We start from the raw sequence: 16,125 nt of genomic DNA on the forward strand, positions 1-16,125 counted from the left end.
CTCTCTCTCTCTCTCCCTCCCTCACTCCGTCTCTCTCTCTCCCTCCCTCCCTCCGTCTCTCTCTCTCTCTCTCTCCCTCCCTCCCTCCCTCCGTCTCCCTCCCTCCGTCTGTCTCTCTTTCTCCCTCCCTCTGGCTGTATGTCTCTATAGTTGGCATTGATCACCTTCGCTAACCCTCAGCTGGCTAGCATAGTCAGTGACACTTTACCATGTGAAACTCAGCCAACACACATACATACACACACAGTCATTAAGAGAGCAAATCACAGTAACACAGAGGTTTTAATATGACATCACACTATCACAATAGCCAGTAAGACAACACAGTATTGGTACTTCACAACAATTACAACAACTGCAATACAAAATAGATACATTTACTATTCACATTGGGGTAGGTAGATGTTTTCCCTAACCACTGATACAGGGTCAGATATTTTGACACCTCCTAATGGTTAAGGTAAGGATTGGAGTTGGTGTATCTGATTCTAGATCTGTGGTTAAAGACAGCTATTTTAGCTCAAGCATTAACATTCACCATAGAGTCCTCTTATATACACACTGACCTCAGAGAGAGAGAGAGAGAGAGAGAGAGAGAGAGAGAGAGAGAGAGAGAGAGAGAGAGAGAAGAGAGAGAGAAAGAGAGAAAGAGAGAGAGAGAGAGAACAAACCCCCTGGGAAAAGACAGAAACATAGATAGAAGGGGAGTGGTCTATTTGATTGGTCCAGAATCTTTGTGCGTGCATGTCTCCTTGCATGTGCTTTCGTGTGCGTGTGTGCTATTTAATTGGCGAGTCCAGAATCTCTTCGTACTCTTCTCTCTGTTTCCTCCCACTTCCTCGAGAGGGGAGGAGCTTCACTGTAACAAGCCAACCCACGCTCGCCACCACCACCACACCCCCTATGACCTCACACACTGAGGGAACCAATGGCACAACAGCGATCTCCAGCACCATAGCGACCGGTACTTCCAGACCCTGTGTAGCCGACACCAAAGCTGGGTGAAGTCGGGTGAGGCCATGGGTCACCCCCACGAACCCCCCAGCAGAGCACACAGCTACCCCCAGGACGATGCACCAAGCCTGGAGACTGGCCGGCCACACTGGCCCCTGTCGGAGGAGAAGCATGGAGACGGCGGTGCTCAGACAGCCGGTCCAACTGACAGTGAACAGAGCGGTGCCGACACTGACCCGCTCCTTCAGAGAGCGGTACATGACTAGAGCCAGAGACATCCATAGTCCTGCGAGAACAGTCAGGGACCAACCAAACGCTTCCCGCCAGAACTGGGCCGATTGTTGTGCCGGTGTCGCCCCATTGGGTATCCCCCCATTGGGTATCCCCCCATTGGGTATCCCCCCATTGGGCATCCCTGACCCGGTCCCGTTGTTGTTCTCATCCAGCCCTGTTGGGTTAGGAACGAGCGCCAGACCCAGTCCTAACACGCCTGTCGCTACGGTGACCAGGTCCACCAATCCCAGCCGCTCGTCCAGGAGCAACAACGCCAGAGTGGCCGACAGGACGGTGGTCGCCAGGCGCCAGGTTGTCAACATGGCCTCGTCGTCGCCGAGGGAGACGAAGGATAAGGACGAGTAAGCGCAGCAGAGGGAGAAGGAGTGTGTCAGACCGTACAGGAGCAGCTTCCGCCGATAGCCCTTTGAGCCAAAGGCCGTCTCTGCCCGTTTCATTGGTACAGTCCCATAGAGCAGCTGGAGGATGGATCGTACCAAGAGGAGAGTTAAGGGTGGGAGGTTAAAGTGTGAGGCGGCCAGGCGTGTCAGAACACACACACAGCCGTGAGCCAGCCCCGCCAAGACCACACTGGCCCACGTGAGCCGAGACGCAGAGACAGACGCCTCGCCGAAACTCGCTAGCTGCTCCCCTACTCCCCCTCCTGCACCCTTCCCTCCTCCCTCCACACCCCCCTCCCCTCCCCCCATGGGAGGTCTAGGGGGTGTGTCTTTGTTTTTGTCCTTCCCTCCAAACAGAGCGCCGGCCTTTCCTGTCCACTTCCTGGTTCCTGTCAGCTGTTTCTTGTCCGAGGTCTCCTCCAGGAAGGAGCCGAAGTCCTCGAAGGAGGGAGCGTCATCGTACCCCTCGTCTCCGGGCTGGGGGAAGTGTGTGTGTGTGTGGGGTGTGTGTGGGGCGTACTTGGCGGTGACGGTGTGAGGGTGGATCTTCACCCGTTTCTTGGAGCCGTCCAGGAGGTGTGTGGATTCCATGGTTACTCACCTGTAGGGAGGAGAGGTGAGGACAAACGTTAGACACCGACACACACACCCCTCAGACAGAAACAGAGGGGTTTCACCTAATGGCATTGTCTTCCGACCGCATTGCCATGAACTATCTATGAGTGCAGACGGAGTCGTCTATCTGACGTAAGACCCTCTTCCTGTGTCTGTCAGGTGACTCAGTCAGTGGTTGTAATTCACTGTTCTGACGCAGAGGATGCTGCTGCAGTGGACACACACACACCTTCTACAATATACACAGACAGTAGACACACACACACACCTTCTACAATATACACAGACAGTAGACACACACACACCTTCTACAATATACACAGACAGTAGACACACACACCTTCTACAATATACACAGACAGTAGACACACACACACCTTCTACAATATACACAGACAGTAGACACACACACACCTTCTACAATATACACAGACAGTAGACACACACACCTTCTACAATATACACAGACAGTAGACACACACACCTTCTACAATATACACAGACAGTAGACACACACACCTTCTACAATATACACAGACAGTAGACACACACACCTTCTACAATATACACAGACAGTAGACACACACACCTTCTACAATATACACAGACAGTAGACACACACACACCTTCTACAATATACACAGACAGTAGACACACACACACCTTCTACAATATACACAGACAGTAGACACACACACACCTTCTACAATATACACAGACAGTAGACACACACACCTTCTACAATATACACAGACAGTAGACACACACACACCTTCTACAATATACACAGACAGTAGACACACACACACCTTCTACAATATACACGGACAGTAGACACACACACACCTTCTACAATATACACAGACAGTAGACACACACACCTTCTACAATATACACAGACAGTAGACACACACACACCTTCTACAATATACACAGACAGTAGACACACACACCTTCTACAATATACACAGACAGTAGACACACACACCTTCTACAATATACACAGACAGTAGACACACACACCTTCTACAATATACACAGACAGTAGACACACACACCTTCTACAATATACACAGACAGTAGACACACACACACCTTCTACAATATACACAGACAGTAGACACACACACCTTCTACAATATACACAGACAGTAGACACACACACACCTTCTACAATATACACAGACAGTAGACACACACACACCTTCTACAATATACACAGACAGTAGACACACACACCTTCTACAATATACACAGACAGTAGACACACACACACCTTCTACAATATACACAGACAGTAGACACACACACCTTCTACAATATACACAGACAGTAGACACACACACCTTCTACAATATACACAGACAGTAGACACACACACACCTTCTACAATATACACAGACAGTAGACACACACACCTTCTACAATATACACAGACAGTAGACACACACACCTTCTACAATATACACAGACAGTAGACACATACACACCTTCTACAATATACACAGACAGTAGACACACACACACCTTCTACAATATACACAGACAGTAGACACACACACCTTCTACAATATACACAGACAGTAGACACACACACCTTCTACAATATACACAGACAGTAGACACACACACACCTTCTACAATATACACAGACAGTAGACACACACACACCTTCTACAATATACACAGACAGTAGACACACACACACCTTCTACAATATACACAGACAGTAGACACATACACACCTTCTACAATATACACAGACAGTAGACACACACACACCTTCTACAATATACACAGACAGTAGACACACACACCTTCTACAATATACACAGACAGTAGACACACACACCTTCTACAATATACACAGACAGTAGACACACACACCTTCTACAATATACACAGACAGTAGACACACACACACCTTCTACAATATACACAGACAGTAGACACACACACCTTCTACAATATACACAGACAGTAGACACACACACCTTCTACAATATACACAGACAGTAGACACACACACCTTCTACAATATACACAGACAGTAGACACACACACACCTTCTATAATGTACACAGACAGTAGACACACACACCTTCTACAATATACACAGACAGTAGACACACACACCTTCTACAATATACACAGACAGTAGACACACACACACCTTATATAATGTACACAGACAGTAGACACACACACACCTTCTACAATATACACAGACAGTAGACACACACACCTTCTACAATATACACGGACAGTAGACACACACACACCTTCTACAATATACACAGACAGTAGACACACACACCTTCTACAATATACACAGACAGTAGACACACACACATTCTACAATATACACAGACAGTAGACACACACACACCTTCTATAATGTACACAGACAGTAGACACACACACCTTCTACAATATACACAGACTGTAGACACACACACACCTTCTACAATATACACAGACAGTAGACAGTAGACACACACACCTTCTACAATGTACACAGACAGTAGACAGTAGACACACACACCTACAATATACACAGACAGTAGACACACACACCTACAATATACACAGACAGTAGACACACACACCTACAATATACACAGACAGTAGACACACACACCTACAATATACACAGACAGTAGACACACACACCTTCTACAATATACACAGACAGTAGACACACACCTACAATATACACAGACAGTAGACACACACCTACAATATACACAGACAGTAGACACACACACCTACAATATACACAGATAGTAGACACACACACACCTACAATATACACAGACAGTAGACACACACCTTCAATATACACAGACAGTAGACACACACACCTACAATATACACAGACAGTAGACACACACACCTACAATATACACAGACAGTAGACACACACACACCTACAATATACACAGACAGTAGACACACACCTTCTACAATATACACAGACAGTAGACACACACACACCTACAATACACACAGACAGTAGTCACACACCTACAATATACACAGACAGTAGTCACACAGTAGACACACACCTACAATATACACAGACAGTAGACACACACACACCTACAATATACACAGACAGTAGACACACACACTTTCTACAATATACACAGACAGTAGACACACACCTTCTACAATATACACAGACAGTAGACACACACCTACAATATACACAGACAGTAGACACACACCTAAGTAAATCTACAGTCTGTTTTATGAGACAGACAGGGTTTGGGCGCAGGTCATCTGAGTGTGGCCCCCAGGACTGTGTTACCCATTGAGCTATGTATAGAAAGAGCTTCAGCAGGTTTTCAGGTCTCAGGTATGGTTACTCATGGTGACTCAATCACTGACTGTTCTAATAAGGACAGAATGCTGTCTGGCTGGCTGGATGCTGACTAAAAAGATGCCACGAGTCTGTGTGATGGGGTGCGTGCACGTGTCATCTTGTCACTGGGCGAGAGAGAGGATGAGTGTGTGTCTTGTCAAGGTTACACACACACGGTCCGTGCTGGATTTATGATTGGAACGAGGCGCGTACCCGCGCACAGGAAGTAATGCTGTAGGCGGCAGGACAAATAATCACCACAATTATAGAAACCACACAATAAACAGAAAATAGCCCCACCGCGGTATGGTCGATACCGTGTCAGTTAGCCGACTATTCCACCGTCATTATTCCCTGCTCGCGCGTAGATTGATTACTAAATCAACTGATAAGTGTAACTACTACCAGAAACGCACCTACTGTATTGCGTCAATTCGGTGCCCTCCGCTCATTCACCGAACAAATGTCTTCTGTCAGATCAGGGAAAGAGGCATCCTTCCACCCGCTTCCCTCCTCATGGGTGGTTTGGCGTGCCTCCAAGGTTACCAGTCGCCCAACGGGTCTATCTGGCTCCTCCAACCGCCGGTAGAGCACTGTTGTCGACCACAGGGGTAGAGAGTGTCGGTGATAAAAATCCTTCCTCCTTTTCTGTCTCCCGATCCCTCACCCGTCCTCCCTCACTCACACACACAGCAGCTGCGCTTCTCAGCTTGCCCGACCGTGGAGAGAGAGAGTGAGAGAAGAGGGAACGATGTCATTATGCTTAAGCATGAATAGCGACCAAAAATCATCATCATAAACACTGAACACTGTCAGTCACGTTTGTGTGTGTGCGCGTTTATGTATGCACGCACGCACGCACGCACGCACAACCACACACGTACAAACTCACGCACACACACAGAGACAGATCTGGTCCCAGCGGGGAACTAATGGTCCTTCTCTATCCCACATCTATATTTCATCACCTTCTCAACGCCCCTCTGCTGTAGGGAATGATGATAGTCTCTCTCTCTCTCTCTCTCTCTCTCTCTCTCTCTCTCTCTCTCTCTCTCTCTCTCTCTCTCTCTCTCTCTCTCTCTCTCTCTCTCTCTCTCTGACTTTCTCTCTCCTGGGTTGTCATTATGTGTGTGTGCCTGCGTGCATGCAAGCATGTGTTTGTGTCATGGCTTGTACCCCATACCAGTAATTACCTCTTCCTTTAGCTGCATGCAGTCTATAGTTTGTCCCTGAGGCTGGTTGACAGACAGACAGTTAGACAGGAAGCAGTCTATTAGTGAGACCAGACCTGCCATATGGGTAACCCACTAACACAGCGCTTTCTCTACAGTAATGAGTAGCGTATTATCTTCCTGTCTGTCAGTTAAGCAGGCAGGCAGACAGACAGGCAGGCAGGCAGACAGACAGACAGACAGACAGACAGACAGACAGACAGACAGACAGACAGACAGACAGGCAGGCAGGCAGGCAGGCAGGCAGACAGACAGACAGGCAGACAGACAGGCAGACAGACAGACAGACAGACAGGCTCGCCAGGGAAGGGCTCTGGGTTGGAGGAGAGGGGTGCTATGGCTCTATTCAGTCCAACAGCCGTAATATAATCTGTCTGTCTGCCTGTCTGCATTCCTGTCTGTCTGTCTGTCCGTCCGTCCGCAAAACAGACAGTGTGTGTTAGGTTGCTTCTCGGGAGGAAATATGTTCTGTTTCTATGGCAACTGTGAAGAGGAGAGCGCTATAAGTGTTTTATGGGACTATTCAATAACTATATTATGGACAAGTTTACCAACAGAGCCTGTGTGGAGAGAGAGAGAGAGAGAGAGAGAGAGAGAGAGAGAGAGAGAGAGAGAGAGAGAGAGAGAGAGAGAGAGAGAGAGAGAGAGAGAGAGAGAGAGAGAGAGAGAGAGAGAGAGAGAGAGAGAGAGAGAGAGAGAGAGAGAGAGAGAGAGAGAGAGAGAGAGAGAGAGAGAGAGAGAGAGAGAGAGAGAGAGAGAGAGAGAGAGAGAGAGAGCAAGAGCAAGGCAAGGCAAGAAGTGCCTTCTATGCCATCAAAAGGAACATTCAATTTGACATACCACAGGATCTGGCTAAAAATACTACAAGCAGTTATAGAACCCATTGCCCTTTATGGTTGTGAGGTCTGGGGTCCGCTCACCAAACAAGAATTCACAAAATAGGACAAACACCAAATTGAGACTCTGCATGCCGAATTCTGCAAAAATATCCACCTCGTACAATGTAAAACACCAAATAATGCAAAATCCAGAAAAGGGCCGTTAAATTCTACAACCACCTAAAAGGAAGTGATTCCAAAACCTATTCCCCTAAGCAAGCTGGTCCTGGGGCTCTGTTCACAAACACAAACACACCCCACAGAGCCCCAGGACAGCAACACAATTAGACCCAACCAAATCATGAGAAATCAAAAAGATAATTACTTGACACATTTCAAAGAATCTACAAAAAAAACAGCGCAAACTAGAATGCTATTTGGCCCTAAACAGAGAGCACACAGTGGCAGAATACCTGACCACTGTGACTGACCCAAACTTAAGGAAAGCTTTGACTATGTACAGACACAGTGAGCATAGCCTTGCTATTGAGAAAGGCCACCGTAGGCAGACCTGGCTCTCAAGAGAAGACAGGCTATGTGCTCACTGCCCAGAAAATTAGGTGGAAACTGAGCTGCACTTCCTAACCTCTTGCCCAATGTATGACCGACCATATTAGAGAGACATATTTCCCTCAGATTACACAGATCCACGAATAATTTGTCAACGAGTGAAGAACAAGCATCATTGTAACCTATATTTATGTTTATTTTTTTCCCCCTTTGAACTATTTGCAGATCATTACAACACTTTATATAGACAAAGTATGATATTTGAAATGTCTTTTGGAAATTTTGTGAGTGTAAATGTTTACTGTTCATTTTTATTGTTTATTTAAATGTTATTTATTATCTATGTCACTTGCTTTGGCAATGTAAACATATGTTTCCCATACCAACAAAGCCCTTAAATTGAGAGAGAGATGAAAATGACAGAGATGCTTTAGTAGTTTTCGCTGTGAGAAGTTGTGCATTTTTCTTAGACTGAGGATGAAGAGCAGAGATAATGAATTATAGAGAAGAGGGAGGAATGGAGAGCTTCAAACACTTCACACTTGTTTATCCAAAGCCAATGAACACGCTCCCTATGTGGGGTGGCAGGGTAGCCTAGTGGTTAGAGCGTTGGACTAGTAACAGGAAGGTTGCGAGTTCAAACTCCCGAGCTGACAAGGTACAAATCTCTTGTTCTGCCCCTGAACAGGCAGTTAACCCACTGTTCCTAGGCCGCCATTGAAAATAAGAATTTGTTCTTAACTGACTTGTCTGGTAAAATAATAAATGTTTTTTTTATTTCTCTCTCTGTCTCTTTCTATTTATTTCTTTGTCTCTCTCATCTAAACTCAGCAAAAAAAGAAACGTCCTCACTGTCAACTGCGTTAATTTTCAGCAAACTTAACATGTGTAAATATTTGTATGAACATAACAAGATTCAACAACTGAGACATAAACTGAACAAGTTGCACAGACATGTGACTAACAGAAATTGAATAATGTGTCCCTTAACAAAGGGGGGGTCAAAATCAAAAGTAACAGTCAGTATCTGGTGTGGCCACCAGCTGCATTAAGTACTGCAGTGCATCTCCTCCTCATGGACTGCACCAGATTTGCCAGTTCTTGCTGTGAGATGTTACCCCACTCCTCCACCAAGGCACCTGCAAGTTCCCAGACATTTCTGGAGGGAATGGCCCTAGCCCTCACCCTCCGATCCAACAGGTCCCAGACGTGCTCAATGGGATTGAAATCCGGGCTCTTAGCTGGCCATGGCAGAACACTGACATTCCTGTCTTGCAGGAAATCATGCACAGAATGAGCAGTTTGGCTGGTGGCATTATCATGCTGGAGGGTCATGTCAGGATGAGCCTGCAGGAAGGGTACCACATGAGGGAGGAGGATGTCTTCCCTGTAACGCACAGCGTTGAGATTGCCTGCAATGACAACAAGCTCAGTCCGATGATGCTGTGACACACCACCCCAGACCATGACGGACCCTCCACCTCCAAATCGATCCCGCTCCAGAGTACAGGCCTCGGTGTAATGCTCATTCCTTCGACGATAAACGTGAATCCGACCATCACCCCTGGTGAGATAAAACCGCGACTCATCAGTGAAAAGCACTTTTTGCCAGTCCTGTCTGGTCAGGCGACGGTGGGTTTGTGCCCATAGGCGATGTTGTTGCCGGTGATGTCTGGTGTGGACCTGCCTTACAACAGGCCTTCAAGCCCTCAGTCCAGCCTCTCTCAGCCTATTGCGGACAGTCTGAGCACTGATGGAGGTATTGTGCGTTCCTGGTGTAACTCGGACAGTTGTTGTTGCCATCCTGTACCTGTCCCGCAGGTGTGATGTTTTGATGTACCGATCCTGTGCAGGTGTTGTTACACGTGGTCTGCCACTCCAAGGACGATCAGCTGTCAGTCCTGTCTCCCTGTAGCACTGTCTTAGGTGTCTCATAGTACATTGCAATTTATTGCCCTGGCCACATCTGCAGTCCTCATGCCTCCTTGCAGCATGCCTAAGGCACATTCACGCAGATGAGCAGGGACCCTGGGCATCTTTCTTTTGGTGTTTTTGAGAGTCAGTAGAAAGGCCTCTTTAGTGTCCTAAGTTTTCATAACTGTGACCTTAATTGCCTACCGTCTGTAGCTGTTAGTGCCTTAACGACCGTTCCACAGGTTCATTAATTGTTTATTGTTCATTGAACAAGCATGGGAAACAGTGTTTAAACCCTTTACAATGAAGATCTGTGAAGTTATTTGGATTTTAACGAATTATCTTTGAAAGACAGGGTCCTGAAAAAGGGACATTTATTTTTTTGCTGAGTTTGTGTCTCTCTTTCTCTGCCTCTCTGTCTCACTCTCTCTCTCTCTATCTCTCTCTCTCTCTCTCTCTCTCTCTCTCTCTCTTTCTGTCTCTCTATTTCTCTCTTTCTCTATTTTTCTCTCAGTGAATCAGTATTCATCCTGCACAGCGCTGGGAATGATGACGGTTTATAGACCATGAACACTTGTCCTACAACGAGAGAGAGAGAGAGGAAATGGAGAGGGAGAGCGTAAGGGAAAGAGAGAAAGAGAGATCGACCAAAACAGAGAGTACACAGTGGCAGAATACCTGACCACTGTGTCTGACCCAAACTTAAGGAAAGCTTTGACTATGTACAGACTCAGTGAGCATAGCCTTGCTATTGAGAAAGGCCGCCGTAGGCAGACATGGCTCTCAAGAGAAGACAGGCTATGTGCACACTACCCACAAAATGAGGTGGAAACTGAGCTGCACTTCCTAACCTGCCAAATGTATAACCATATTAGAGACACATATTTCCCTCAAAACAAATCCAATGTTGATAAACTCCCATATCTACTGGGTGAAATACCACAGTGTGACATCACAGCAGCAAGATTTGTGACCTGTTGACACAAGAAAAGGGCAACCAGTGAAGAACAAACAGGCAAAAACATAAAAGAGACAGAAAGAGGGCTAACTTGTGTGTGTGTGTGTGTGTGTGTGTGTGTGTGTGTGTGTGTGTGTGTGTGTGTGTGTGTGTGTGTGTGTGTGTGTGTGTGTGTGTGTGTGTGTGTGATGATGGAGGATGGCTGCCTTGCTCTAGCAGCATGGTAATGATTGGCTGCCCTGCTCTCTGCCTGCAAATAGATCAGAGGACTCTGCCGCTCATATATTATATATTACAATAGGAGAGAGCGAGAGAAGGAGAGGTGAGGGAGAGCGAGTGAGAGAGAGAGAGAAGGAGATGGGGGAGAGAGAGAGAACGAGGGGGAGAGAAGGAAAGAGAGAGGGAGTTGAGAGAGAGATGAGAAGAGGGGGAGAGAAGGAGAAGCGTGAGAGAGAGAGAGGGAGAGAGAGGGGAGAGAATGAGAAGGGTGAGAGAGAGACAGGGGGGGAGAGAAGGAGAGAGGGGGAGAGAAGGATAGGGAAGAGAGAGGGGAGGATTGAGAGAAAGAGGGGAGAAGGAGAGGGGGAGAATAAGAGTGAGAGAGAGGGATGAGGAGGAGAGAGAGAGAGAGAGAGAGAGGGAGAGAGAGAGAAAGAGAGCGAGAGAGAGAGAGAGAGGAGAGAGAGGGGAGAAGAAAACGGCCTGATAGTTTGGAGGGTATTAAAAATAGACCAAAACAGACACACCCACACTCACACACACAGTGGCTGTTTCTGCAAGGTATAGAAACATCACCATTACATAACTCCACTACTGTTGTTGTTGTAGCCTTTCTATAAGTGTGTGTACTACTGCCTTTGCCAAGACAAGAGGCACAGGTGGTAAACAGGTGGTAAACAGGTGGTAATTAGGTGGTAGAGGATGTGTTCCGTAACCACAGGGTTACTGGTTCAAGCCCTGTAGTACTATTTATGTAAACACCATGTTAAAGTGTCCACAGTGATGTTCTGTCACCACTCAGACACCGGGTCTCTGTATGGGCTGTGACCCTATGTGTGTTACAGACAGACGGACGGACGGACAGAGAGAGAGCGAGAGAGCATTCAGTGTAATTGGATTTGAGAATCTCTAATCCATCAAGTTGCCTACAAAAAAAGAATGACACAGTCACACACACATACAGACTAAGAGAGAGAGTGAGTGCTTCAGAGATGATTAATACCCATTGACTAATTGCACACGTTTTTGGAGCCTGAATTCAAAATGGATCTAGATTTCCTTCTCTCACCCATCTACACACAATACCCCACAATGCAAAGTTAAAACGTTTTTAGAAATGTTTGCAAATGTATTGAAAATGAAATATAGAAATATCAAATCATATTTGTAGAAGCACCTTTGGCAGCGATTACAGCTGTGAGTCTTTCCGGTTAAGTTTCTAAGAGCTGTCCACACCTGGATTGTGCAACATTTGCCCATTATTCTATTCAAAATTATTTCAGCTCTGTCAAATTGGTTGTTGATCAATGCTAAACAGACATTTTAAGGTCTGGCCATAGATTCTCAAACTGATTTAAGTCATAACTGTAACTAGGCCACTCAGGAACATTCTTGGTAAGCATCTCCAGCGTAGATTTGGCCTTGTGTTTTACGTTATTGTCTTGCTGAAAGGTGAATTATCGAGTATCGGTGTCTCTGAGTGGTCTTTGGCCTGGTTTGCTAACTAGCTATTTCAAAGAGTGCAGTGTATAAAGTCAGAAAATCTGCTGTCTCAGGCACTGCCTGTCACCAAGGGAGTACCCCAAGGCTCAATCCTAGGCCCCACGCTCTTCTCAATTTACATCAACAACATAGCTCAGGCAGTTGGAAGCTCTCTCATCCATTCATATGCAGATGATCAGTTTTATACTCAGCTGGCCCCTCCCCAGATTTGGTATTAAATGCTCTACAACAAAGCTTTCTTAGAGTCCAACAAGCTTTCTCTACCCTTAACCTTGTTCTGAACACCTCCAAAACAAAGGTAATGTGGTTTGGTAAGAAGAATGCCCCTCTCCCCACAGGTGTGATTACTATCTCTGAGGGTTTAGAGCTTGAGGTAGTTACCTCATACAAGTACTTGGGTATGGCTAGACGGTACACTGCCCTTCTCTCAGCACATATTAAAGCTGCAGACTAAAGTTCAATCTAGACTTGGTGTCCTCTATCGTAATCGCTCCTCCTTCACCCCAGCTGCCAAATTCGGCCATTAGATTTGCCACCAATGCTCCTTATAGGACACATCACTGCACTCTGTACTCCTCTGTAAACTGGTCATCTCTGTATATCCGTCACAAGACCCACTCGTTGATGCTGGCCTCCTTACTGTCCCTAGAATTTCTAAGCAAACAGCTGGAGGCAGGGATTTCTCCTGTAGAGCTCCATTTTTATGGAATGGTCTGCCTATCCATGTGAGAGACGCAGATTCTGTCTTGACCTTTAAGTCTTTATTGAATACTTTATTGAAGTGTATCTCTTCAGTAGGTCCTATGATTGAGTGTAGTCTGGACCAGGAGTGTGAAGGGGAACGGAAAGGCACTGGAGCAACGAACCGCCCTTGCTGTCTCTTACTGGTGCTCTTCCATGTGATCTTCCTGTCCGGGTTGGCACCCCCCTCGGGTTCGTGCCGTGGGGGAGATCTTTGTGGGCTATACTCGGGCCTTGTCTCAGGATGGTAAATTGGTGGTTGAAGATATCCCTCTAGTGGTGTGGGGCTTTGCTTTGGTAAAGTGGGTGGGGTTATATCCTGCCTATTTGGCCCTGTCCGGGGGTATCGTCGGGGGTATCGCCTCCAGTATTTATGCTGCAATAGTTTATGTGTCGGGGGGCTGGGGTCAGTCTGTTATATCTGGAGTATTTCTCCTGTCTTATCCGGTGTCCTGTGTGAATTTAAGTATGCCCTCTTTAATTCTCTCTCTGCCTTTTTTTCTCTCTCTCTCTCTCTTTCTCTCTCTTTTTCTCTCTCTCTCTCGGAGGACCTGAGCACCAGGACCATGCCTCAGGACTACCTGGCCTGATGTCTCCTTGCTGTCCCCAGTCCACCTGATCGTGCTGCTGCTCCAGTTTCGACTGTTCTGCCTGCGGCTATGGAACCCTGACCTGTTCACCGGACTTGCTACCTTGTCCCGGACCTGCTGTGTTCAACTCTCTACAGACAGCAGGAGGTGTAGAGATACTCTGAATGATCGGCTATGAAAAGCCAACTGACATTTACTCCTGAGGTGCTGACCTGTTGCACCCTCGACAACTACTGTGATTATTATTATTTGACCATGCTGGTCATTTATGAACATTTAAACATCTTGGCCATGTTCTGTTATGATCTCCACCTGGCACAACCAGAAGAGGACTGGACACCCCTCATAGCCTGGTTCCTAGGGAGTTTTTCTTAGCCACCGTGCTTCTACACCTGCATTGCTTGCTGTTCTGGGTTTTAGGCTGGGTTTCTGCACAGCACTTTATGACATCAGCTGATGTAAAAAGGGCTTCATAAATAAATGTGATTGAAATTTGATTGATGCTTATTTATAAAACCCTCTTAGGCCTCACTCCCCCCTATCTGAGATAGCTACTGGAGCCCTCATCCTCCACATACAACACCCGTTCTGCCAGTCACATTCTGTTAAATGTGACTGGCACACACAAAGCACACACATCCCTGAGTCGCTCATCTTTTCAGTTCGCTGCAGCTAGCGACTGGAACCAACTGCAACAAACACTCAAACTGGACAGTTTTATCTCAATCTCTTCATTCAAAGACTCAATCATGGACACTCTTACTGACAGTTGTGGTTGATTTACATGATGTATTGTTGACTCTACCTTCTTGCCCTTTGTGCTGTTGTCTGTGCCCAATAATGTTTGTACCATGTTTTGTGTTGCTACTGTGTTGTCATGTGTTGCTGCCTTGCTATGTTGCTGTCTTAGGTCTCTCTTTATGTAGTGTTGTGTCGTCTCTCGTCGTGATGTGTGTTTTGTCCTATACTTATATTCAATTTGTTTTTGTATGTTTAATCCCAGCCTGTCCTCACAGGAGGCCTTTTGGTAGGCCGTCATTGTAAATAAGAATTTGTTCTTAAATGACTTGCTTAGTTAAATAAAGGTTAAATAAAAAAACAATAATGAATAACTTCACCATGCTCAAAGGGATATTTCATGTCTGTTTTTTTATTTTTACCCATCTACCAATAGGTGCTCTTCTTGTTCTTTTCCAAGGTCACTTGGAAACCGTGTGTTTGATGTATTTGATATTTCACTCATTCTGCTCCAGCCATTACAACGAGCCCTTCCTCCCCAATGAAGGTGCCACCAACCCCCTGTGGTAGGGCACAGAGATGAGGTAGTCTATCAAAAATCATGTTAAACACTATTATTGATCACAGAGTCCAAGCAACATATTATGTGACTTGTTAAGTACAGGTTTACTCTTGAACATATTTAGACTTGCCATAACAAAGGGGTTGAACACTTATTGACTCGAGACATTTCAGCTTTTTAAAATTTTCGTAAACATTTCGAATAACACAATTCCACTTTATTGTGTGGAGGCCAGTGACAAAAACATCTACATTTAATCCATTTTAAATTCTGTCTGTAACACAACAAAATGTGGAGAAAGTCAAGGGGTGTGAATACTTTCTGAAGGCCCTGTATGTCACAGATATTGAGATAGTCTCACCTCAACAGGACCAACTAATGTAGACAAGCTAAATAAAACCAGAGAGAGAGAGATTTTTGACAGACCAGATACTGAACCCAGATCATCTTTGCACTTCAAGACCATCTTAGCCCATTGAGCTAAAGCCTAGGCATTACAACTTGGAGCTAACATGAGTCTTCAGGTCCCAGGCAAGATACTGCACTAACACTGTGACGTGTGTATTGTAGCATGGTAAATTGTGTTTTGAGGGGTAATCTTGATGTTATAGCCTCCTACATGTGTCCTCTGTTAAGGCCTATTTACCATCAAACCACCGAAAAAAAACAC

The 16,125-nt window shown here is 45.9% G+C and overlaps 1 protein-coding gene across 1 annotated transcript; it reads right to left on the reverse strand.

Annotated features, from left to right (window-relative positions):
- Positions 1–316: 316 nt before the first annotated feature.
- Positions 317–6,212, reverse strand: LOC139372474 (solute carrier family 35 member G2-like). The gene is made up of 2 exons (XM_071112198.1): positions 6,027–6,212; positions 317–2,229 (listed from the first exon to the last, which is right to left on the reverse strand). The coding sequence occupies exon 2, from the start codon at positions 2,217–2,219 to the stop codon at positions 780–782; it is 1,440 nt and encodes a 479-aa protein (XP_070968299.1). The 5' UTR covers positions 2,220–2,229; positions 6,027–6,212; the 3' UTR covers positions 317–779.
- Positions 6,213–16,125: the final 9,913 nt, after the last annotated feature.

This window comes from Oncorhynchus clarkii, chromosome 18, assembly GCF_045791955.1.
Source record: "Oncorhynchus clarkii lewisi isolate Uvic-CL-2024 chromosome 18, UVic_Ocla_1.0, whole genome shotgun sequence".
Classification (NCBI taxonomy): Eukaryota; Metazoa; Chordata; class Actinopteri; order Salmoniformes; family Salmonidae; genus Oncorhynchus; species Oncorhynchus clarkii.

Coding starts and splice junctions, on each gene's coding strand:
- LOC139372474 (XM_071112198.1), bottom strand. CDS start 2,219: ATGGAATCCACACACCTCCTGGACGGCTCCAAGAAACGGGTGAAGATC.